This window comes from Aspergillus homomorphus (genome assembly GCF_003184865.1).
Source record: "Aspergillus homomorphus CBS 101889 unplaced genomic scaffold BO97scaffold_13, whole genome shotgun sequence".
Taxonomy (NCBI): Eukaryota; Fungi; Ascomycota; class Eurotiomycetes; order Eurotiales; family Aspergillaceae; genus Aspergillus; species Aspergillus homomorphus.
The window spans coordinates 425,839-451,289 of NW_020291899.1; the positions used below are offsets into that span (position 1 = coordinate 425,839).

At 52.4% G+C, this 25,451-nt stretch overlaps 6 protein-coding genes across 6 annotated transcripts; 3 read left to right on the top strand and 3 right to left on the bottom strand.

Annotated features, from left to right (window-relative positions):
- Window positions 1-21: 21 nt before the first annotated feature.
- Window positions 22-2,639, top strand: BO97DRAFT_442475 (uncharacterized protein; the record flags this gene model as incomplete). Its single annotated transcript, XM_025698264.1, has 2 exons — window positions 22-1,596; window positions 2,193-2,639. Exons 1-2 carry the CDS (start codon window positions 58-60, stop codon window positions 2,637-2,639), a joined length of 1,986 nt encoding a protein of 661 aa, XP_025552626.1. The 5' UTR covers window positions 22-57.
- Window positions 2,640-3,120: 481 nt separating this feature from the next.
- On the bottom strand, window positions 3,121-6,365 carry BO97DRAFT_39355 (putative arsenite resistance protein Ars2). The gene is made up of 3 exons (XM_025693933.1): window positions 5,926-6,365; window positions 3,843-5,857; window positions 3,121-3,786 (listed from the first exon to the last, which is right to left on the bottom strand). Exons 1-3 carry the CDS (start codon window positions 6,026-6,028, stop codon window positions 3,151-3,153), a joined length of 2,754 nt encoding a protein of 917 aa, XP_025552627.1. The 5' UTR covers window positions 6,029-6,365; the 3' UTR covers window positions 3,121-3,150.
- A 1,682-nt stretch (window positions 6,366-8,047) lies between these two features.
- On the bottom strand, window positions 8,048-9,487 carry hapB (transcription activator HAP2). Its single transcript, XM_025693941.1, has one exon. The coding sequence runs from the start codon at window positions 9,191-9,193 to the stop codon at window positions 8,075-8,077; it is 1,119 nt and encodes a 372-aa protein (XP_025552628.1). The 5' UTR covers window positions 9,194-9,487; the 3' UTR covers window positions 8,048-8,074.
- Window positions 9,488-11,152: 1,665 nt separating this feature from the next.
- Window positions 11,153-11,565, bottom strand: BO97DRAFT_39345 (uncharacterized protein). Its single transcript, XM_025693926.1, has one exon. It carries the CDS (start codon window positions 11,413-11,415, stop codon window positions 11,209-11,211), a length of 207 nt encoding a protein of 68 aa, XP_025552629.1. The 5' UTR covers window positions 11,416-11,565; the 3' UTR covers window positions 11,153-11,208.
- Window positions 11,566-18,457: 6,892 nt separating this feature from the next.
- On the top strand, window positions 18,458-23,670 carry BO97DRAFT_388635 (kinesin-3 motor protein uncA; the record flags this gene model as incomplete). The annotated part of the gene is made up of 2 exons (XM_025693665.1): window positions 18,458-18,515; window positions 18,606-23,670. The coding sequence occupies 2 exons, from the start codon at window positions 18,458-18,460 to the stop codon at window positions 23,474-23,476; spliced, it is 4,929 nt and encodes a 1,642-aa protein (XP_025552630.1). The 3' UTR covers window positions 23,477-23,670.
- A 274-nt stretch (window positions 23,671-23,944) lies between these two features.
- Window positions 23,945-25,352, top strand: BO97DRAFT_388636 (DUF821 domain protein; the record flags this gene model as incomplete). The annotated part of the gene is made up of 2 exons (XM_025693666.1): window positions 23,945-24,373; window positions 24,450-25,352. Exons 1-2 carry the CDS (start codon window positions 24,005-24,007, stop codon window positions 25,350-25,352), a joined length of 1,272 nt encoding a protein of 423 aa, XP_025552631.1. The 5' UTR covers window positions 23,945-24,004.
- Between the last annotated feature and the right edge of the window lie 99 nt (window positions 25,353-25,451).

Sequence of the window (25,451 nt, forward strand, 5' to 3'; positions counted from 1 at the left end):
GTGTTGTTGACCAACCCACTTCCATCGACACCAACAACCTCAGCCGGCTTCATCAGTATGTCTAACCCCGAGCCCAAGGGCAGAAGACTGCATGATCTGTCGCCCGAAATCTTCCAACAGATTCTCACAGACCTGGATCCGGAGTCTATCAAGGCCCTCCGCCTGACCACGCGCACGCTCGCCGAGAAGTGCCTAGGGCCCCGAGACCAGCTCATCCAACCCGTGCTCGATTTTTCGCCGCAGAATCTGCGCGCTCTATATGCCTTGGCATGTGACCCCGTCCTCAGTCCGAAGGTGCATTCCCTGACCTTCCTGGCAACCTCCCTGGAATTTCGGGAGTTGGAGAAGAGCATCGAAGTCGGCTACTACGAGGAAGTAGTAGTGAATGGCCCCATATGGTCAAGGGAAGAAGTTGACTATACTCCCGAGGAACTGGACAAGGCTCAAGCGGAGCTGCGCTGGCTCAAGGAGCAGCAGGAAGCGAGGGCCGCGGAATCGCCGAGTGAGATGGTTGAGCTCCTGCAGCGGGCACTCCAGGGCTTCGGCGCGTTGCAGTCGATCCGCCTAGATGGCGGGATCGTCCGCGGACGGGGACGCACCAAGAGAGAGCCCCCGGGCTACAAGCAATGGAAGCCGCTCTGGGAGAGAGCCTCACAGGTGCTTTCCTGGGTGCTGACTGCAATGGTGCAGACTGGAGTCTCGGTGAGGGATCTTGATGTGTATTACAACACCGACCGGTGCTGTATCCCGGTTGATGAGATTGCTGCTCTAGCGGCGGGGCTTGACCAATCACAGCGGGAGTTATTCGGAAATAACCTGCAGTCGTTTCAGCTGAGCTTGTCGGGGGCGTTAAAGGATGCTCATGTCGAGAAAGCGGAGGAGGGAAAAGAAGAGGTGGGGGAGAAGGACGAACCACTTGAGATTCAATTCCTCTTTCAATCGGCCTCGGCTCTTCGAGAGTTGGATCTCAGATTTCGGCGTACCGGCCGGTTAGAGACTCTCCACTGCTACAACTACATAATCGACAACATCTCCAAGAAAACCCAGTTCCCTATGCTAGAGAAATGTGTATTTGCTGGTCTTGCTGTTAAAGAAGAGTCACTGCTGCTTTTTCTTCGAAAACATCCCAACCTCCGCTCTCTATCATTACACGAGTGTCATCTGAGCTCGGGGTCCTGGACCCCGATCTTTACTCATCTACAGTCGATGTCCAGGCTCGAAACTCTCAGCCTCTCGAATTTGTTTGGTAAGCACATGCAGAACCGGAAGTATGAACAACAAAGGTATGGTTCGTCGTCTTCTTCTTCAGGTTCCTCGACCTCCGAATTAGAGATAGAGGAAGATGACGAGCAGGAGGTCGATGGGATGGTGGTTCTGCTGCCAATCTGGAATGTCCCTTCCGAAGACCGTTGGGCCGGCTGGCTTACCGAGTACCCCCATTCTAATGGGAGAGCAGTGCACACTAGGGACTTCACTCGCGAGGAACTGGCCAAGGGATTGGTATTTCGGCCGCTAGCCAAGGGGCCAGGACGGGCAATCGGATCTGCCCAGGGCATGAATTGGAGGAATTCTCGACAAGAGCTTTACGCGCCTCTTGTATAGGCCAATTCATGTGTGAATCAATACTGCCAGTGGAGTGCTTGAACATATGACCCAATTCCTCTCGTCTCTTCTGTATTAATATATTCCAATACAAGATCTACCATCCCTAGTGATGGAGTATAAAGATCATAAGATTTGCAGCTATCTGGAAATGAACGCACTAATTCTCCTAGTTGAACTCAATGTATTGACTTTCTAATGTAACATATTATAAGTTGTACTGCTTGGGAATAGTTTAACAGCACTAATACTCACATAACTCAAGACTTTCCACTAGTCTCTAATCTAGGCTTAACCTACAAGGTCAGGTGCTTTCAGATTGTAACTGGACCCAAGCCCCACCGTCCTTACCGCTGTCGCTAAACATTTACCGCTTCCTTTTCAGATATTGATCTGAGGCGGTCTAAATTATTATATCACCAAACAGCTTTGATAGCCAGCTGAGTCACCTGCAAAATCTGGGTTCTGATGGCTATCATCTTGCTCCCTGTCATCCTCAGTAATATTCTGTTCAATGCGTCCACTGCCCGGCAGACATTCTCGTTTGCCCCCGTGATCTGGGCCTTCCGTTCTCGACATGGACCGCCAAGATCGACGAGAAGCGTCAGCTTCCGGTCAATTCGGTGATTCTCACCTGCGTGTTCAGTGCTCTCTTGGCTTTGATCAACGTCGGTTCGGAGACGGCTTTCAATGCCGTGGTGTCTCTTAACGTAGCCGCATTGATGTTCTCCTATGCTATCTCCATGAGCTGTCTGATCTGGCGCAAGCTCTATCACCCGGAGGCCTTGCCGCCTGCCCGCTGGGGGCTCGGTCGCTACGGTTTGGCTGTGAATATCACCGGTTTGGTATATGTGCTTCCCGCGCTGTTCTGGTTCTTCTGGCTGAGTGAGCTTCCCATCGCAGCTGACACTTTCAACTGGAGTGTGGTAATCTTCGTGGCTGTTTTTGTTCCAAGTCTGGTCATGTATGTTGTCAAGGGGAGACGCGAGTATGAGGGGCCTGTAACACTGGTTAAAGAATGCGGCCATGATCGGTAATCATATAGATAGACTGTACATATTTGTTGAAATCATTTTGGGCTGAATAGGGAGGGCGTGAGGTGGTTTGATGTGGTTATAGAATACCTGGTGCTCCCCACATCCCACAGCTTCAGGCGGAAGCATGGGCGAGATCTGCTTATCATACTAAACTGTTGAAGTACCTACTACTGCAATATACTGCGTGCTACGGAATGACTCAACCCAGGAGCGCCGAATCCATACTAACTCCATTGAATGCACAAATCTCGAGTATCATCCGGTTTATCGGCTCAACCCGAGAGACGGAAGTATGATACAACTGAGCGATGCCGATGCTAAGAACGGTTTTGACCCTCCGGAGATAGAGAACGAACCATCGTCAAAAGAAATCCCAATTTATCTGCTGAGAACGAGCAAATCGAGGAACAAGCCATGGCAGGTACAATACAGACACGAATCCGAGACGTAAATTGAAGGCAGATGCAAAGATGACAAGCCAACGCCGAATGTTACAAGGTGTTCCAATTCTTCAGTAGTTCAACTCCCCACTGCCGGCACCGCCAACGGCATCGAGGTCTTCGTAACTTTTAAGACTGCGGCCTTGAACAGCCTCACGCGGGCCCATGCCTTGCTGCGCACCACTGGCATCAGGGAAACCGCCGGCCCCCATCAAGGCAGCCGCAGCGGGATGGCCAGGAGGGATATATGGGGTTCCAGAGCTTGGGGGTAGTCGACCGCCCGCTCCGTAGAGATTAGACATACCACGGATCGGGCTCAGACGACCACTGCCTCCCGCTTGTGCACCCTGTCGGTTGCCTCGTCGATCGTACGGTCCGCTACGATTGTTGTAGCGGCCACCGCCACGACGTACGACGCCGGGTTGATGCAAGCCATGTCCATCCCCAGGCACCATGCCATTCCCGCTCCAGGATGGGCTGTTGACACCCATGAACCCGGGCAATCCGGATCCAGGAAGACCCTGAAAACCTGGGGGCACACCACCGCTACCTGCAAATTGGGCGGGCATGGACGCCAGACTGAAACCACGAGGGGTGCCTGCCTGACCTTGGCCAGTGCCCAAGGGGAAATGGCCGTTACTGTTCGCATCCGATCGGGACGGCGCGATTCGAGCAGGATCAAGCACATAGGCATTGACCAAAGAAAGCTATGAGTTGTTAGCAAGCCCTTTACTCCACTAAGCCAGCGGTCAAACAAACTTACGTCGCTGCGAATATTTTCATACCACTCAGTGTGGCGCTTTTCGATGTGCTTACGCCAGAAATGTTCCGCCTTGAACAGCTTCGTACACTCGGGAACCTTGCATCGGTATTTCGATTCATCCTCTTGTTTCATGAACTTGCTCAATTCCTCCTCAAGAGCCTCGTCGACTGACTTGCCACCTAACTTGGCAATATCCACATTTTCAGGCTCCAAGATTTGCAGGAGCTTGTCTTCAAAGGTTCTGACCCAGTTGAAGGCTCGCTGGAGCTGTTGTTCAGACTTGGTGCTGTGTCGTTGAGACCGTCTTTCTTCTGCAGCCGGTGGCTGTTCCTCGCCCTCCTCGCTTGGTTCTTTTCTTTTGACAGGGAACGGCTGACCCAGGGCACTAGCCCGAGCGACCGCCATTGATTGTGTTGTCAACCCAGCACGAGGGCGACGAAGATGCCCACCCGGACATTTCCGAGCCAGCTCATGGACTGAATCACATTCGAAGACACAGAAGAAACAGAAGTTGTAAACCCTCCGCAGGTACTCGACCATGAGATCCAGTTTCTTCTTCTTAGCCAGAAGCTCCTCATCGTCCACTTCGTCATCTTCCCATCCCTCCCGCTCCTCTCCTTCTTCAGCCTCGCCTTCGTCGATATCATCGGCATCGTAGTCGGACTTCCTCTTCTTGACGCTAACGGGGCCAGTCACGGGGGGCTGCAGCCATCCTTTGCCGCGCAAGTCTTCCACTCTCTCCTCAATCCGAGAAAAACCGTCAGCGGGAGCTCCCATTTCAGCATCCAGTCTAGATACCAGTCTCCTGGCCAGCTCCAAGTCCCGGGAAATGCGCTCCGGGGATGAGAACAGGTCCCACAAAGCCTTTTTGCGGGGTTGCGACGGTGGTACGTGGACACCCACATGGCAGACAAAGTCTCCGTGGACAGGGTCGTGAATGGTTTTATCATTGATAGCTTCGAGGGCCTTCTCGGCAGCGGAGACGGTCACATTTCCGTTGGCGTTGCTATCCTGGTCCATCTCTTCACCCTCCTCCTCCCGTCCATCCCCTCTCTCAACAATCGGAACGTCGGGAGCTGGGTGAAGCATGATCCAGCCCATCCGATGATACTTCTTAGAAGGATTGGGGTCACTCAGGCTGAGCCATTTGAACCCACCATCTCCTTCTCCCAGATGCTCCTTGCAAAACTCTTCGATCTTGTCGCGGCTTACGTTAGGAGCCAAGGTCTTGATCAGCAAGGCTGACTGGGATAATGCCTCGTCCCGAAGGTCACCACCTCTGGCTGGGAGCAGGTCCAAGACTCCCAAAGTTTCCCCAACAGCAGTAGTCTCGCCCTCTTCCTTCTCGATCACACCACCGGCGCCGTCGCTTTCACTCTTGTAAATACCCTCCAGGGTATACTCATCGAAAAGACCGTTGTCAAGGTCGCTTTCCCACTGCTGGTAGGCGCCCATTCGGAAATCCATCAGTCGGCGACGGAGCGGCTCTCGCACCTCAGGGACATACCGCTCCCGGAACCATTCCTCGTTGCGATGATGTTGAACGAAAGTGCGAGCCATCTTCGCCTGGAGATCAACTTTGTATGAATCATAGGCAGCCTGAATTTGAGCTCTTTCTCTGTCTCGGTCTTCGCGGGCCTCGCGTTCTCCCTTGACGCGGTCCGATGGACGTCGGCCACCGTGCTTAGCGCGTTCCTTTTCCTCCTTGATCGCCTGCTCAGCCCTCCACCATTCTGCGAACCAATTGAACCCAACTTGGAAGTCCAGGTTCAATGGGTTGGGAAGAGGGTTCGTTGGAATCGGGCGCTTGCCAGAATCTTGACCAGGAACATAGCGATCGATATTGGCGACATTGGGTGAGGGCGCAGAGCGACGATCATCGCGTTCACGCGCGGCATGCTCGCGAGACGCGCCATAATAATCGTCTCGCGAAGCGCGACGATCGGACGGTTCATAGCGATCAATCATGGCAGGGGAGCGAGAACGGCCCCGGCCACGGCGACGGTCTTGAGACACTAGAACAATCACTCTGGGTAAACAAATGCCATTCGACCACATAGGCTACTAGAAGCTTGCCACTTACCAGGCGATCTGCGACGATACGAATCGACCGGTGCCCGGGTGGCGTAAGGGTCGGCCCCATCACGGCTTCTCCCAGGAGAGCCGAAACTGTCGTACGAATCCATCCCAGCGATACAGTATCAAATGTGCGCACAGTCCGATACCGAAAGTCACTTCAACAGTGTTGTGAGTCGCAAATGGGCCCGAAGGTGGGTAGAGACAGTGAAGAAGCTAAGATCCGACATAATCAACATTAGAGCATGTCCTTCATTTGCAAGAGTATCTCATGGGCGGGACAATGATAATAAGTTGAAGGGACAAGGTCAAGGTAAGCGATGAAAGGATGAGAACGCGGCTGTGAGCCGTGAACCGGCCAGAGGAGAAAAGATAGGCATGTTTTCTTTGTATAACGGACAAAAGCGAGCCCGAAAATTGAGAAAGAGAAGCAGGGCGCTCAGGCGAGCCAGACAAAGATTAGAGGAAAGGGAGCACACGATGGAAAAGAGCACAGATGATCTCGAGGGCCAATGACGGCGCGACGACGACGACGACGACGAAGAAGAAGAAGAAGAAGAAGAAGTAAGCTTAGAAAGAAAATAGCAGGCAAGAATGAAGATATTAATCTCGATCAGGACTAGATGAGGTTGAATTGAGAGAGTGATGAGAGTGAGCGAAGGGTAGGGGGGAAGACGAAAGACAAAGGCGACGGGGGCATTTTGGGTGAAGCACGATAAGAGAGAAAGGCAAGGCAGGCGACCTACACGAGAAGCCTTGGAACGAATAGGTCTAGAAAGTCCAGTTAAGAATGCGAATTGGCGCTGCACACGTCCAACCCAGAGATGGGATCAGATGGAACGAGATAAGCAAACTCGCAACGGAGCTGAAAGGTGATGCGGGTCAGCTGGAGACAGACGAAGAGGAAGAAGGGGGGAGGGAGGACGGAAGAGGGAGGGAGAAAGAAGGAGAGGACAGACGGGGAGAGAGAGTGAGAGAGCCCGGTGTGAGTGGACGCGGAGGTAGAACTGCCGCTAAACTCAATCCGGATTGGCGCGCCTGAGGCCTGTGATAGCGTCACTTTAAATAGTTAACTGCGTATACTCTTAGTGGTTATTCACAGTAGTTTAGAACTATCAACTTCAACCCCAATACCGCATCTCATCTTCCCTTCCAGCTGAACTCATTAGATCCCATTCTATCTCTAAAATCTGGAATAGTCTAAGAGATAGTCATAAGGTCATAATCCCTCTCTCACGGATTCTCTCACTCTCTGCCGCATCCAGAGACCAAGCAATATCGGACTTTTGAAAGAGACAGAAATTCGAGAAGATTTGGCATATTTGTACATAACTAGTATGGGAATCATCCGTGGAAAATCACAAGCCGGATCAGACACCGGAAGAGGTCGAACAATCGACTGGGTTCGGTGCAAAGGAACGAAAGGTGTCTGCGAGGGAGCTCTGCCGGAGTGACCTGGCGTGAGTTGCGGACGCAAGAGTCTGAGACACATCGCGCCCATTCTGTAGAGACTGCTCGATCCCTTCACACCGCCAACCAGCTCAGGCTATCGCAAATTACCAATACAACCTGCCCTTGAATTACCAGCCATTGGTCCCAAACCACTCCGCTTGCTTTCAAGGGAATTTTAAGCCATCCATGACGGTCGCAAATACAAAGTTGTCAATAACATTGAGGTGCCCGTCGTGTGGACCTGATGGCAGTCTGTATATAGGGCTGCCATCGACTGTAAAGAATTTAGACCTCCAATGGAAAGACGCTGGGTCATGTAGCATCAGCAGGGGCGTGAACAACATAACCCATCATAAATCGGAAATCGTGCACCCGTCCCGAGAACAGAAAATAGCAGAACATAATCATCTCATACATGCAATCCTGACAGGCTCACCATCATCAGATGTAAGGGGTGGTAGTAATAATACTTCGTGCCAGCATAACGATATAAACAGACATAAGTGTAAAGGTGACGTGACGAAGAAGGGCGGAAAGAGGAAAGGGGCAAACAACAGAGAAAATGGTATGAACGTAAATATTCGCACATCGCTGGGGGATTCGAGCGAAGGGGTTGTAAGAAAAGAGAAAGTAATCAAAAACCATCCGTAAATCCATAATAATTAAAAGCGGGCGCGAACGCGCGGCCGACGGCGGGAATTAGTTCAGCCGTCTTCATCCGACAGCTCAGCAGATTCGTTCTCGCTTTCCTCGGCACTCGTGCTCGCTTTCGCGGCGACTGTCTTCGCCTTTTTGGGGTTGACGTTCTCATCGTTCACATCGCTTGACTTGCGCTTCTGCGCCAAAGGTGAAGTCGTTCCCGCGGGCTTCGTAGCATTATTGTCGATATTCTCCTGCCCAGAAGCCACGGAACCGGTTGATTGTTTCTTCTCCATTGCAGCCACTTCATCGGCCGTTAAGAACCGTCCACCAGGGCCGCGAGGGCGGCGCATGGCATGGTTATGGCGCGACTCATGCAAATAAGGCTTGCGGCCCTTTGAGGTCAATCGCAATTGCTCCTCCAGCTTCTGTCGAGCCACACGGCGCTTCAATATCCGATGGAATTGTTTTGCATTCACATACAGTGGGGACTCTTCCGCACCGCCGGCAACCATGTCTGGTGATGCCTGGCTTTGTTGAATTGGAGGTTGGGGCGGAGGGACCATGGTTGGAGGCACGGAAGGTCGGCCGACGTGGTTGAGAATAGGCTGGGCACTCGGAACGTGAGGGCTGCCCACATGGCTCATCCGACGCTGTTGCAGCTGGGCATTTTGAGACATCTGCACTTGAGGTCCCATCGAGGCCATCTGTCCCGGTATTTGAGGCGGAGAACGGGCACTCCGATCACTCTTCACCTGAACGCCAGCCATGCGAGGGGAGCCTCGCGGTCCAGGTCCCATTTGGCCCGGCATCGAGTCTTGATGGATAGGATAGAACGGGCCTGATGCCGCAGCCGTTGCCATAGCGGCCGCCTGAGTGGGCGAGATACCATACGTTTGCGGCATCGCAGCCGCGACGCCATACGATTGAGGGAAGTTCATCTGCTGGTGTACTGGTCCAGGAGCATTTTGCGGTTGTTGATAGTGAGACTGCGAGGGGACGATTGGGGAAGCCTGATGGGTAGGATGAGCTTGTTGCATATGTGCCTGGGGATTAGTGGGAGAAGTCATCGACCCCACAGCCGGCCCTGCATTTGGCGGTGCTGTCTGGTAAGGGGTAGCGATGTGAGACGGGGCATGGGCGTGTTGCCCGTGGGGTTGTTGATATTGGGGAGGGTATTCCATCGTTGAAGTCGCGACGAGCTCGTCGCGCTTCCAATCAGTGAAGTTGATCGAACGCGCTGGCTGTCAGGAACCAGGTAGTCAGAACCAATAGTACTACAGAGACAAGCCAGTCGACAGGAGCTCAGTTGTCTGAGACCAGATGGGTAATGTTCAAGGCACGATGATAGGTCGTGAAGCAACAGTCGCACTTGAGAAGATTACGGTCGTGCACCAGAAAAGTAAAGGCGGCCGCAAATAGTCGGTGGTCGTGATTGATGATTCGACGAGTTAAATGCGAAGGTCTGCGGATTCTTGTTATAGTGTCAGCACGAAGCGCAGCATCAGCGGGTCACTGGATTCGGAGTGGGTGGGGGGATGGTGGAAGAGAAAGGCGCTTGCACCTGGGCGCGTACCTCCGCTTTTGTTTTGCCAATACAGTCGCTCCAACTCGGGACGTCGACAAGAGTGACTGGGCAAGGTTGAACGCTTGTTTGCCAAATTTCTCCAAGCGACTTTCTCCGGCGGTTCTGTGTGTCTTTTGTGGAAACCTTTTTACGCTCTCCTCCGAGTGTAACGTGGTTGGGCTTCGATGCAGCGAACCAGGGTGTCCTCGATAAGATGTTGCACTTGATGCGTTGTCAGACAAAGCGCAATCGCTTCGGTGATAGCGCACAGGTATATCTCTCCCACACGACAAAAAAAAACAAATGCTACGCGGTATAATAGAACGACAACTGGCAGGCTACCTCGGTCAATTCTGCGCAGTTTCCCAAAGTCAGTCGGACTGCTTGCTTGGCCACGTCCGTCTGAGGCGGTGCTAGCAGCGTGGTCAGCTACTCAGTCACGACCCAGCAGTATGGGCTAAGGCTAGTCCACGGGTCCCCGGAACTATAATGCGGCCTGGGACGCGCTGATGTCAAGATGCGCCTGAGGAGGGCTTGCACGGCTTTCTCAGCTACAGCAGACAATTAGCATCGATCCTTTCCCCAAACCAAGATTTCAGCGTCTTGATTTGTGTGCTGTCATCAAGGGTAAGGGTGTCAAGGTGAAGGTGGGGGGGGGAAAGGGGAGGGGAAGGTAAAATCGTGGCGTCTTAGTCTATTCAGGGCTGAAGGATGTATGCGCTGGCAAGCGGGATCATGATGCAGCCGGTGACATACCTTGTTAGATGCAACGCACTCACCAGCCGGGAAAGGGCAGGGAGTTCTTTCGCGGGTCAGTGTCAAAGTACCTGAGCTAAACTCAAGGCTATCTTCCAGTTCGCGATGACGGGGATATGATTCGCGCGTCTAGTTGAAGGAGACAACGTTAGAGATATCAGATCAGAGACGATGGCAGGTAGGGATTGACGCGTGGTGATTGGGCCTTCACGGGCGGGGGGGGTAGGAAGGTAGCAGCAAGTGAAACACGACAGAAAAGCATAACAATCTTGACAAGCATGACACGATCGCGGATCAAAGAGGACTTGGCAAATTTGCGGCCAACGACAGGGGGACGAAGTACTTTCAGGCACATGGAAAATAAAATAGAATTTGCTGGGCGGTTGTTTTGCTTTCCCCAGGAGTGTGGAGGAGGGATCACAGTCGCGGTTTGCGGGTCGCGATCGAAGCGGAAGGCAGACAGAGAAAACAACAACACGCTTCTGCCTCGTGGTATGAAACAAGGTTAATTACCTTTAGCAGCGATTATTCTCCGCAGAAGGGGCAGAAGGGGAGGAGAGTCGAACGCAAAACAACACGAAGAGGCAAATCAAGTCAATGATTTGCCGGAAAATCAGCTGTCACGAGGGGAGGAATCTGGGTTGATTCGCGGGTTCGCGCTTCCAACAAGAAGACCGAAGGCGGACAGGACAGCAGCGCGAAAGCCTCTCTCTCTCTCTCACGCACACTCTGTCTCTCTCTTGCTTCTGCGGTGCTGCCGCTGATGTCAGTCCGGCCCGGGATTGATCCGCCGAGTCAAACGCGCCAAACATGGGAATCCACCTTTCCCCGGAGGAAAATCAGGAAGTATGACAGGGCCAAGGCTTTGCTTGTTCATCAAATACCAAACGAGAGTGACAGCATCGTACACGGAATATTGAAAACGAAAAAAGAAAAGAGAGAATGATCAATCAAGCTCACAAAGAAAAAAAAAATACCAGACAAAAACAAAAAGAACCCATAATTGACTGGTGGACAAGGCTCAAAGGATGATTGAATCATCACAGCTGGGGTATTGAGGGGAATGCCGGCAGTGAGATGCATGGCGGTTGGAGAAACAACCTAGCTGCAGACCAACACGGGTGAGGAGGGGGGAAGATTGGGGCCAGCCTCGGAGATGGAGGAGGGATGCAACGGGATTGGGCGCCAACTCAGATTAAAGTGATGCAATCCAAGGCAAATAGGGAAAAAAAAAAATAAAGATAATCACAATGCAAAGAGGTAGGGGTAGAGTATGGAACTTCAATTGGAAAAGTGATACTAAGTAAGTATGCTCACGTACCTTAGATGTTGATTCGATCACAACCGTGGTAATGACAGAATAGAGACGAGGAAAAGTGATCAATCACAAGAGGAAGGGCGGATGGGGGGTGGGAAGGGCAAGCGACGATTGGGTTGGACAAAGACCAGATGGGTTTGATCTCAAAAAAGCCAACCCAGCAAGGAGGAGCGAGTAGGGAAAAAAAAAGGAAAATGAGCAGGGAAACCAATGGGCTCTGTGCGGGCAGACAAGAACAGTCCAACTGGGGGGGTTGACTGGACAGTCACTGGAGGGACACGCAAGGACTGGAGAGGTTGGATGACCAACGAGAGTGAGCAGAGAGAAGAAGCCGCAGCGAGAGGAAGGGGCGAGCGATGGGGCATTTGTACCGGCCGCAGTTGCGAGGGGAGCTGACTGGCTCGGTAGCTTCGTCGACTTTCCAACCTTTCCAACAAAGGTCGCCTCCAGGGTTTCGCTCCATCGGGTTAAACTGTCTTAGGTAAGGCGGTCCGTCACTGACCGTCATGGTATGGTAAAAAATGTCGGATCAGATTTGCATCCCAACCACCTTGCCTGTGCGTGTCCTTCCCCCAAGCATGCTTCGATAAATTGATTCAGTTGATTGCCATCTATCAATATCAAATCAATCAATCTTGATATCTCTACCCTCATATCATATTCCAACAGGGAACAGCCAAAAAAATAAAAGTCCCGCAATTTCATCCACCCAGGAAAAGGGTTCCTTTCGTCGCCCAGTCTGCAAAGCATCCGGCCATCCCGAATTTGTGACCCTCAATCATCATGTGCGACCCAACCGGGCCAAGCGCCTTCGGGGAATCGAACAGAGCTGTAAGACCGGGGAAGGGGGCCGACCATCACCAGCCACCAGCCTGAACAATGGGCAGTCAACTATCAATCAACCGCTGATCCAGGATAGGATCTTCTGGTGGTTTCTCGGTCCAGCACAGGAGAGGAGGATGGGATGTCTGGACTTTGATTCAGAAATCACCATTACGCATCCATGTGTAACCAGCCCATCAAAGGCTTCTTTTTTCTTGCTGGTCCAGGTCACGTCAACTTTCACATTCAAACAACTGACTACTACACCTACTACTGTAGGCACTGCCTTAGCCAGAACGTGCTTCCTGCACCATGCGACCTGGGCCGTGAAGTCACACTGATTGTCCTCCGTAAGCGCGGCCGTTTCTTGCTTTTCTTACCATACGCCGCACGGTGTGGTCTGCTACTGGCCTGTGCGCTCAAACGTCAGCGGAGTTCATCGAAGCCGTGGCCAATCTCGGTTATATATCCCCTTCAGGCAAGACACCTCGGAAAATAATAATCGTAGGGAACGTGAGCAACCTCGCTTCTCTGGTCAACAAGAACAAAATACGCGCATCGTGATGTAGACTCCTGTGCCAGCGCGCCTGTGGGATATTTCCATTCTGGGGAACATGCGAATTGTTCTTTGCCATCCCTACCGTTCGATCAAGCGCTGGATCATATTCTAATCTAATTTCCGACTTGACCGTGGTCCGCGATCGCATATTGTGGTTGCACATCCAATTACCGGAATCCTCTGCAATGAACTGCTTGAGTGTAGAGGGTGTCTAAGCGCCCTCTCTTGTCCATGGAAATCCAAAAATATCCTTTCTGGGGCATCTGGGACAAAGCTACAGTAGATCATGTGATTGTGCACATGTCTGATATGAGTAGAACCTATGCAATTCGCATCTTCTAGCTCCTGTAATTCAGGGTCTGGTATAGTTACTTTTCTATCACATTCGAGTCCTACTTACTTAGGTCGTGTATGCAGTTTGATGCACATTGCCTGCCGTACTTGACTCCGTTATGGATGTCATATAAATGAAGAAGGGCGCTTGTTGCCCCAAAATATATAGATATGCTACGACACAGGGCTCATATCAACCAGTGGGTAAATCGGGTCCAACCCGATCAAAAAGCACTTTGGAACCTTGCAGAATATCATGAATCATTCAGTCAAGTTTCAAACTATACATATTTTCACTTGTCAAGTTCACCATGGCTGTGAATGCGATTTGAGTGACAGCGTGGATTAGGCGGGTCCGTTCTACACCACGTGTGAAGCTTGACCGCCTGGCTCAATCTTCCAGATTCGCCGAATCTGAACAAAGAACGACCCCCTCCGCGCATTTAGAGGTGATTATGCGCGCTCGCCGACATGCTATGAAAGATGATTCCAGAGGCTTGAGAAGATAGAGTCTCGTGATCGCTTGGATTCTCATAATGTTTCACAATACGTGCTCTGCTTGATCTCGTATCTATGCTGGGATCCGAATTTGACACTCGGGTCTTATGGTAACTTAACAATACAGAATCGTGTATTGAATCCCAGCATGCATTGACAGAAGCTCTGGCCAACTGACGTCAGGGCTGTTATGTGGCTGGCAGGCTGACAGTCTCCGCCACACCGCTCATCGATAATGCTCGCGACGACCTTGCCGCATCGCGAATGGCAATGAGCTCTGTATCTTTGTTTCCAAAGGGAAGATCATCAGACTCTACTTATTCATGCGCTCAATCGTCTTCGCTCCTTGTACGTATACAGCGGAACGAATCACACAGTCTTGACTTTGTGATCGAAGTGTAACCCACATCGCCAGAAAGCACTGGACCGGAAAACAGACCAAGCGCCGCGGAGGGTTCCACTAACCAATCTTTCGGGATGCTATACACTCACATACTATAGCTCTGGTTGCACGAAGCATGGTTACCACGCTTGACCAGCTGTACTGCTTTGAGATAGATGATGAGCGGACAGCATCTATCCATCGGACCACTGCTCATCTCAACAAGGCACACTGTATATGGTGCTTAATCGACTATGCCGTCAAGCGACTTCATCTACACTTCTGACCGATGCCAAGACGGCACATTGTACATGAGTCCACCCCTGTTGATGGCCAGCTCGAACTATCTGACTCAGTTCATGACGTTGCGCCTGTAGATATCGAGTCCCACAGCGCCCAAGTTATGCCCTCGGCTGCTTCCTCACGTGGCCGGGAGCCTATCTATTTAACTTTTCGCCAATATCGTGCTTTTGAAACTGCCGTGCTTCCGTGTTGATGGATATACTGACCAAAGTGTCGGGTGTCGGAAACCGCTGACCTGACTGGATTTCACTGAATGGAAGAACAACATAACCGCTTTGCTCTCTACCTTTCGTCCGGCCATTCAATCGGATAGACCTCGCCCTATGAGATACTTGCTTGTCATACGCGCAAGCGGAAGGCACGACATGGTCCGCGCTGAACGATCGCTTACCCTTGGCAGGACTGTCAATGCAGCCCGACCACGGGGATCAGCCTTTGTTTCTGAAACGCAACAATGATCCAAAAAGAGGATTTCAGGATCATATCGAGCCACCCGCGGTATACGAGCGTGTGCTCAGGTTGAGACACTGGGGATGGATGAATACGCGGTCCAGCAACATGACTGAACTCTTTCCTGAAACAATCGCTCAATCCCACATCATGGGACCCCTGTGACTTTGCCCTACTGCTCATTGTGCTACACAGGCAAGTCCAAGTACGATCCCAACTATGGCAATCGAAGAACTGCAGTCTGGATGCAAGGAGCGAAAGAGATCACTGACCGAGGTAGCTTGATCCCCGCGTACGGATATTCTCAAGAGGTCTGCAGTTATGATGGGTATCGCCACTCGAGCTTACGTCCGGTGTTGTCCGGCTCAGTACTACGCACCCGGAGCGACTGCCTCATTTGTCGACTTAATCTACCCGAACATATCGATTCCTGGGAGAGCAGAACGATGCTTTACACGGATGACAAACTCCTACTCGCTAAAGCATCATGCTAATCGACGCAGTGGATGCTTCACAAGCACAGCTTTCATCTCAAAAGACCGTCGAGCGGAGCCCCTTACACATGATCATCACCAGACTGAAGCTATTGCATCGCACGATTAAGGGCTACGTTGAACAATAGCGGCTCCTGACCTTCGCAAGGGGCGAAGAATGAGAGTGAAGGTCTCGTCCAGCGCCAACGCCGAATGAAGCGTTTGCATGCCGTCATGCGCTATGATAGGATGGCGCTGGATATGACGCTTCCACCTGGATCGGTCTATTGGCCGCCAGGCCGTGGACTAGGCGTCGCTTGCTGTTCTGTCCCGCCTCGAATGTTTCGCTAGGCTGAGATATGCTACCCTCCTCCAGATACCGGGGCTTTGATGATTCGAGTCGTCTTCCCCGCTGGACTACAGTTCGGTAAGATACAGAGGTTCACAGAATGCTCACATGAACAATTAGATCATCCCAATCGCCATCGCAGAAGAGGTTTCAGCGTGCGAGGTTGCGCTCGCTTTAAAAGCTTCTGTGTGATCTTTTCAAACTCTGAGCATGCCGAAAATCCTTCTTCCTTTCAAGCAAGGAGTGCGTTTCAGTGTTTCTGATCGATTGTATGGTGGATGGTGGACGGGGAGATAAACTATCATAGAGAGATCGACACATCAAACTTCCTAGCACATACCGCCACGAGCTGACCCGGACCCCGATACTCCGAAATTGAACTGAAGGATGGCACTGTAGTCTCAATTGGCGATGGATTGGGCCATAGGCAGATCACCAATGATGCGATATGTCCGTCAAGCGATGAATCCGTCATAGCATCCTCTGGTATTGTCTCCTTGTAGCAAGAAAGTACCCCCATCGAAGAAGATGTAACTTCTTGTTAAATGCCGACCTTCACTGCGAATGACCCAGTAGGGTGACATTCAGGTTTGGGCAGCGAGTCCCGTCACCGATGCATGTTTACATAAGTGTGACTGCTACGTCGATGAAGGAAGAAGCCGCGCTCATTGGGCAGCGATATGCCATCGCCAACCTGGTAGACTACCTGGATACCAACGACTCATCACCTAGTACCTACCTATCGTCGGATACCTGTCCACATCTTACAGGTTCAGAGGACCGATCCACAGCATCCTGCCAGCTGTACATGCAGCCTTCGCGCAAACCTATTTACAAATCCAGCCATCTGCAATTTGTACTATAATATTACCTCTGTCATATACCTTCTTACGCCCTCCATCGCCAGCGCAAAGAGCACCTGGAGTACCGGCATAATAGGAAGGGGATGTATCTGTTCTTCATCAGCTTGATTACCCAGCGCATCGCTGGTCGGACCTGCACTTGTGGAACCTGCAGCATTTTACAGCACTCAGGCAAAAAGAGGCCATATTTCCTGGTTGCGTGTCCGAACACTCTGGATAGCAACGGCATTTCTCGGGAGCAACATCCCACCTGAAGCCTGACGTGTATTGTACATGACCTACACTAAGCGAGGTAAGCAGAACATATGACTGCTGACTGACCAAGGAAGCCAAAGCAGTGCAACTGACACAGTTTCGATCGGCCGGAAGCCTATTTTCGATTGATAACTTTGCATGTTCACAGTCTGCCTAACTGTGGTTGGAAATGTGGATAAGACCTTGAAGAATAAATGACTTCTAAAGAGACCGTGCTGTCAGCTGAACTAAGCGCAGCCTGACCCCGTATCAGTCAATCCTTGGAGGAAAAGCAGCGTGCTATCCAAGCCGCATGGGCCTAGTCAGGAGGGGTTCGAAAAGATACTCCGAGGGCTTATAAACGAGCGAGCGTGGGTTGGGCAGACAACCACCTCAACAGGACGGCTAAATGACGTAGAGTACACACGTGAGAAGCGTTGTGACTACGACTTGTAGCTGATTGTAGCTCATGATTCCTTTAATCCCATAATTGCGCTGATAAGTGAGTTACCTTCGTTCATTCATCTTCTATCCATAGTTCAAGCTTCATCCACTGCAGTTGGGGATCGGATCATCTTTGGAACCGAGGAACTGCAGCGAAGGGTAATCAACCATGGGCCTATTACAGCGCAACAAACCTGGAGGCTCCAGATCTATCAGACACCTTATGTTGGAGAAAGCAAATCACGATGCTCACATGATAGATTCAAGAGTGTGTTCCTGCAGCTGAACGCATGGGTGAAGGTGGAAATCTTCACTATTACAACCACCTGACCGAGCGAAGCACAAGAATAAATAACTATTCCAGATGACTAAGTTTTCAGGCAATCAACGCTCTCTTTGGTTGGCTGGAATGGCCCCAGGGGTGGCTTACGTGATCTCCCCCTCGAAACCCGCCCGTTTCATAGTGTGGCTTTTCCCCGTGCTGCTTGCTTGCTTGCTTGCTTGGGGGGCAACGAAGAAGAAGGAAGAGGAAGAAGCCCACGACCCAAGGACTGTCTGCCAGCCAGCCAGCCAGCCCAGTCCAGTCAATCACTCGGCCCGGACCTCGATCGATTCCAATGCAAAAGTAATCCACACAACCACCCCCCTACTCCTTTTCCGAGTCCCTCGAGAACTGTCTTTGCTTGGTGGATACTTCTCCGATCCGGTCTGCTTGTCGCACCGCAGTTCGAATCCCTCCACTGACCTCCCCGTGATCTGATGTTCATTGCGATCCTACCCCTAAGACGCGCCAAACGATCCGCCCGCAACCATACATGACGTCTTTGTTGACATTCGGTCTCGACTTTCAATTTCCGGCTGACCCCTCTTCTCTGAACCAAGACCCTTCTCGAGCTTAGCAGCAATCCCCGCGGACCCCGGCCATTAACACCCAGCTTGCGAAACATCATAGGGCGGCGCTCCTTGTAGCGTTCGCGACTTTGTGTTTCCCGCTTGTACCGTCGAACAACAACCCCTGTCGCCCATATCGATAACAACGAGAGCGGTCCGGAGCAGAAAAAGAAAAAGGATTCCCCTTCGGTGGGAGATAGATCAAGATGGCTGGCGGAGGTAATATCAAGGTGGTGGTGAGAGTACGGCCGTTCAATAGCAGAGGTACGCGACTGGGAGTCAGGCAAATGCGACGGTGCCATTTTTCCATTTTTTCTCAGACCCTTGACTGACTGGACAATTCTTACCCCCTAGAACTCGACCGAAATGCAAAATGTATCATTCAGATGAAAGGGAACCAAACGGTTCTCATCCCCCCTCCTGGAGCCGATGACAAACTACGGAAAGCCGGTGGGAAAGGTGCAGTGGAAGGGCCGAAGGCCTTTGCCTTCGACAGGTCGTATTGGTCTTTCGACAAGAATGCCCCGGAATACGCCAGTCAGGATAATCTATTCGCTGATCTGGGTGTGCCCTTGTTGGATAATGCCTTCCAAGGCTACAACAACTGCATCTTCGCCTACGGTCAGACGGGATCCGGAAAATCATACTCGATGATGGGTTATGGCAAGGAATATGGTGTGATTCCCCGGATTTGCCAATCGATGTTTGAGCGCATCGCTACGATCCAACAAGACAAGAACCTCGGCTGTACGGTGGAAGTGTCCTATCTTGAAATCTATAACGAGAGAGTCCGCGATCTGCTTAACCCCTCGAACAAGGGGAATCTCAAGGTCCGCGAGCACCCGTCCACGGGTCCTTATGTTGAAGACCTGGCCAAACTGGTCGTGCGCTCCTTCGACGAGATCGAGAACCTGATGGACGAGGGTAACAAGGCCCGAACCGTGGCTGCGACCAACATGAACGAAACCTCCAGTCGATCGCATGCCGTGTTCACCTTGACCCTCTCGCAGAAGCGCCACGACGCTGAAACCTCGATGGACACCGAAAAGGTCTCCAGAATCAGTCTCGTCGATCTTGCAGGTTCGGAAAGAGCAAATTCGACGGGCGCCACCGGCGCTCGGCTGAAGGAAGGTGCTGAGATCAATCGCTCGCTCTCAACCCTCGGTCGTGTCATTGCTGCCCTGGCAGATGTGGCTTCTGGAAAGAAGAAGAATGCTTCAATGGTTCCCTATCGTGATTCTATCCTCACATGGCTCCTCAAAGATTCCTTAGGAGGTAACTCCATGACAGCGATGATCGCTGCGATTTCGCCTGCCGACATCAACTTTGACGAAACTTTGAGTACATTGCGATATGCAGACTCAGCCAAGCGAATCAAGAACCACGCGGTGGTGAACGAGGATCCTAATGCACGGATGATCCGAGAGCTGAAGGAAGAACTGGCGCAGCTGAGAGCGAAGCTCGGTGGTGGTGTAGCAGCGATGGCAGGCGCCGCTGCCGGTAATGCCGCTGTCGCTGGCGGGATTCCGCCCGAGGAGTCGTATCCTCCAGATACGCCTCTGGAAAAGCAGATGGTTTCCATCCACCAATCCGATGGCTCTGTCACTAAAGTCAGTAAAGCGGAAATTGTGGAGCAGCTGAACCAGAGTGAAAAGCTCTATAAAGACCTGAACCAGACGTGGGAGGAGAAGATGGCGAAGACAGAACAGATCCATAAGGAGCGCGAGACTGCGTTGGAGGAGCTTGGTATCAGTATTGAGAAGGGCTTCATTGGCCTCAGCACGCCAAAGAAGATGCCTCACTTGGTCAACCTCAGCGATGATCCACTGCTTGCGGAGTGCCTTGTGTACAATATCAAACCCGGGACCACTATGGTCGGCAATATGGACCAAGGCAGCCATGTGGAGATTAGGTTGAACGGCTCCAAGATCATGGCGGATCATTGTAAGTTTGAGAATGTGGACAACATTGTCACCATAATTCCTAGTGAGGGTGCCGCCGTTATGGTGAACGGGTTGCGCGTCGATCAGCCCAAACGCCTTAAAAGCGGTTTCCGGATTATTTTGGGCGACTTTCATATCTTTCGCTTCAATCATCCGCAAGAGGCCCGTGCCGAGAGAGTCGAGCAAAGCCTACTGCGTCATACTGTCACCACAAGCCAGCTTGGCTCGCCAGCGCCAAACAAAACGCATGACCGCAATCCGAGCAAAACCGGCTCGGAGATCGATGGCGATTCAAGCAGGGCCGATTCACCGATGCCCTCTCAGCCCAGCAGGGAATCCGATTGGTTCTACGCTCGCCGTGAAGCCGTCAGCGCTGTACTGGGGCCCGATCACATCTCACATATGCCTGATGATGAGTTGGACGCCTTGTTTGAGGACGTGCAGAAGGTGAGGGCAACACGCCGTGGGCTGATGGAGAACGAAGAGGACTCTGATTCGTTGAGCTCTTTCCCAATTCGGGACAAATACATGTCGAACGGCACGATAGACAACTTCTCATTGGATACCGCCATCACGATGCCTGGGACTCCTCGTCCGAACGATGACGATGAGGGACAGAATGGAGCTGATGCGACGCTGCAATCGGTGCGCCAAGACATGCAGCGGCAGCTCGACCGGCAAAAGGAGGAATATCAAGACAAACTAAGGAATGCAGAGACGTCATCTACACAGGACGTCGAAGACCTCCGCTCTGAAAAGACTCGGATGGAGGAAGCCCTGCGGACAGCGAAAGAGGAATTTGAGGAACAACTGAAGAAACAGAAAGAAGCATTCGAGTCCCACATGAAAGATCTTGGCCAACCGGTACCCAAAGTCTATGAGAATGGTTTCGCTAAGCTGGATGCCCGGGAACTCGAAGTCGCTCGTAGGGTCTACCGCCACTGGTCTCAGCAAAACTACGTTCGCATGGCCGAGAAGGTGCTGCAATACGCTTCTCTGTTGAAGGAGGCCCAGGTCATGAGCCAGATCATGGACAAAAATGTTGTCTTTCAGTTTGCAATCATCGACCATGGGCATAACATGGCTTCATCTTATGATCTCGTACTTAATGGGATTTCCGGAGACGAGGACGTTGTCCTAGACGATGCGAAGAAGCCGTGCGTTGCTGTCCGCGTGATTGACTTCAAGCAATGTGTGATCCACCTTTGGTCCATCGAAAAGCTCCAGCGTCGCGTTCAGGCTATGCGTCAGCTGCACCAGTACATCGATCGTCCCGACTACATCCAGCACTTCAAGCTAGAAAACCCATTCTCCGAGCCCTGCTCGCCTCAGTACTCGCTTGTTGGTGATGCCGATATTCCTCTCACTGCCGTGTTCGAGACTCGAGTCCAAGATGTCTCCGTCGAAGTCATCTCGCCTTATACGCAGAACGTCGTCGGCATCATACGACTATCTCTGGAACCGTCATCGGCCCAGGCCCCGTCTTCCACTCTGAAGTTCAATGTTGTTATGCGGGACATGGTTGGGTTCGCTGAATGGGAAGGTTCGGAGGTTCACGCCCAGCTGGTCGTACCTGGGATCTCCGAGGAAGGCGGTGCTACTACAACGCAGATGATCAGTGGGTTCGATGAAGCTCCGGTACGTTTCGAGAGCGTCCACAGTATGAGCTTGCCGTTATCCAGCCCACGCAGCGCCGCTCTGAAAATTTGCGTCTATGCGCGCGTGACTCAAATGCATCTTGATAAACTTCTTAGCTGGGACGACATGCGTGACTCTGCCGAGCCGGTGCCCAAGAAAAGAAAGACCCCCCGGATTGCCGAGACTGAGTTCTATTCTGAAGAGAGACATGACGTGTTCGCAAGAGTTCAGATCCTTGAGTTGGCGGAGACAGGCGAGTACCTTCCGGTTGAGGTCGTCCAAAGCAATAGCCTTGATGCAGGCACGTACCAACTGCACCAAGGTCTTCAACGTCGTATCATGGCGAATCTGACCTATAGCTCCACCGAAAGTCTTCCTTGGGACGACTTGACCAACATACGCGTGGGATCGGTGCGACTGCTTGACCCTTGGGGCAAAATCCCCGACCAAGATTTGCAGACGCCAGACGTTCCACTGAAGTTCATTCAAGAGCCTGGTGTGAAGGAAAATGCGAATGGAACCTCCAACATAACCATCATCGGCCAATGGGACTCCAGCTTGCACGGGTCTCTGCTTCTTGATAGGGTCACTGCGGACAAGTACCGCGTACAGGTGACTTTGAGGTGGGACCTGATTTCTTCACGTCTGCAGGACCCGGTTCCCTTCGAAATCGACCTGACTCTTCAGATTCAAGGCCGGACCTATGTCCGACCGCAGTCAATGTTTAAACAGTTCTTCAATTCCACGCGTATTGTGCACTCCACTGTTCGCATGTTCTCCTTGGTTGTTCGTCCAGTTTCTGCCAAGCGGGCTGCAGATCTGTGGCGCATGAATACGCAAAACGATTATGTCAAGGGAGAGGAATTTCTGACTACGTGGTCCCCACGCAAAGTGTCCCTTGTGCGGGACTATGTCACTGCGCGTAAACGGCGGCGACGCATCGCGGAGCTGTATGCTGCGAAAGGAGCTCTCAGTGCCAACAGTCTGGTAGCATCTATACGCAGCGGGCGTTCCACCCCTCTTCGGAGCCAAGAACGCGCCGACCGCGATGCAAAACTTCTCCAGAAATACATCGACCTCTGGGCGAGAAAGACCGATCCTATAGAAGCGATCCTCGTGAGAAGCAACACCGAGCCTCCTGCAGGCGGGGCGGCTTTTGCTTCTCGGATCCGACAGCCTTCTTCCAGCGACGATGACAACTCCAGCTCCACTTCCGACGAAGCGTCCTTGAAGCCGCGATTCGTGGCTACTATTCAGACCCTTCCGAAGAACCCTTCTTCCCACAAGTCCGGCTACCTGCTTACTCCGGACGATACCAACAGCCACTGGGTGAGGCGGTTCGTTGAGCTTCGTCGACCTTATCTTCATGTCCACTCTGTCCCTGATGGCGACGAGATCAACGCGATCAACCTTCGCAATTCCAGAGTCGATCACGCGCCTGACTTTGCGCGACTTCTAGATGGTCCGGGAACAGCCGGTGACCGCGGCGCGTCGAGAGGTCGTCATGTGTTTGCGGTGTATGGGTCGCAGAATACGTTCCTGTTTGCGGCCCGAACCGAGGCGCAAAAGGTGGAATGGATCTTGAAGATCGATGAGAGCTACTTCAACAACGCCGGAGCACGGGCGATAACGAATGGTTCTTGATCTGTGCTTCTCTTGACTCGTTTGACCTTAGTCTTGGACTGAGGGTTCCATCCACCCCCATTTTGTAATACATTCTGTCTCCATTTTTATTCTATTTTGACTTATTGGCAGGCCTGGTGTTTATCCCTTGTTAGACTCTTGACAACCCTTCCTGATTGATTTTGAGATACCCCTGAATAAATTTGCCCTCATGGCGCCTGTGATCTCCATGTACATACTTCTTGAGACTATTTGGGACATAGATGCGACCAGCCTCTTTTTATTATAGAATAGAGTCGCTGGCGGCCTTGGTAGAAGATAAGTGGATTCACATTTCTGATATGAAGCTTGGATTTTGTGGAGAAGCGATAAGTTTTAGATTGGAGGTTGCCATGACAACGCCCATTGCATCATGAGGGTATCTCCTCTATCAACATTGAGCTTATCGTATCGTCAGTTCTGACTTCCATTTATCTACACGAAAACTGTTGCTGTTTCTCTTGTCGACCTGCTCAAGTGATGCGCCTACCAAGACGGGCATGATTGAGGATGTACTCTATTTCAAAGACGCATCTCCTCGCCACCGCCGCCGTCCTGTCCCTAATCATCACCACATTCCTGGTCTTCAGCACGCAGTACTCCACCTCGGTAGCCAAGTATGCGCTGAAGACGTCTCTGAAGCCGGGGTATTGTCCCCACGTGGAATGGAATAATAGTAGCGACTGGGAATTCCACGTCGAGCGCGACGGCAACAACTACGGGCTAACAGCGCAGCAATGCCGCGCGGCCTTCCCCAAGCTCTTCGTGGAGATCGACAAGTCGACGGCCACGCGCAAAGACAACCCGATCACGTTTGACGAGCTGGATAAGATCCCGGTCAGTGACGGAATGGTGCGGGGGATCATTGACAATGGACAGGTGAGGCCGCCTCTCCCAACCGAAAACCCGTTCGCAATATTACAGACCAAGTACTAACCAGACAAAAAAACCCCAGCTCTACATCCTCGACTACGCCCCCCAACCCGCAACCTTCACGCGCGCCAAAGCAACGCTCCACGCCCTGCACCGGGCTCTGAGCGCCTCACCGTCCCAGCTCCCCTCCTTAGAATTTATCCTCACAACCGAAGACTTCCACACCCCGTCGCCGGATGACCCCACCCCACTAATATGGAGCTACACGAAACAACCCGAAGACAGAAATACCTGGCTAATGCCGGACTTCGGCTACTGGTCGTGGCCAGAAGTGCACGCAGGGCCCTACAGCTCCGTACGCGCACGCCTGCGCACCATCGACGAAGGCAGCCCGCAAACCTCAACGCCCGCGCTCCCCTTCCAGTCCAAACGCAAACAACTCCTCTGGCGCGGCGCCACAGCGCCCAACCCTAGCATCCGGGGCACCCTGCTGAAAGCCACGCAGGGGAAAAGCTGGGCCAGCGTGCGCGTGCTCGACTGGGACAATCCCGACGGGCACTTTCTCCCGCTCGAAGACCACTGCCGGTACATGTTCCTCGCGCACACCGAGGGGCGCAGCTTCTCAGGCCGCGGGAAGTACCTGTTGAACTGCAAGTCCGTGGTGGTCTCGCACCCGTTACGCTGGGTCGAGGCGCACCATGCTGCGCTGGTGGCGGCGCCGCATCCGGAGGCGAACTATGTGCAGGTTGCGGACGGGTGGGCGGACTTGGAGGAGAAGATGCGCTGGTTGATTGATCATCCGGTTGAGGCGGAGAGGATTGCCGTGAATGCGGTGGCGGTGTTTCGCGATCGGTACTTGACGCCTGCGGCTGAGGCGTGTTATTGGCGGGAGTTGGTTACCGGGTTTGCCTCGGTGCTGGCGTTTGAGCCTGTTGTCTTGGGGCGCCCGGGGGTGTTGTTTGAGGATTGGGTTTTGGGGGTTTAGGGCCCCCCTTCCCCCTACACCTTGTATACTTGGGATTGAGGTGGCCAGGGAGCTGAAAGGAAGGGGGGTCCGGGGGTTCTCCCCCGGCTACTTATACCC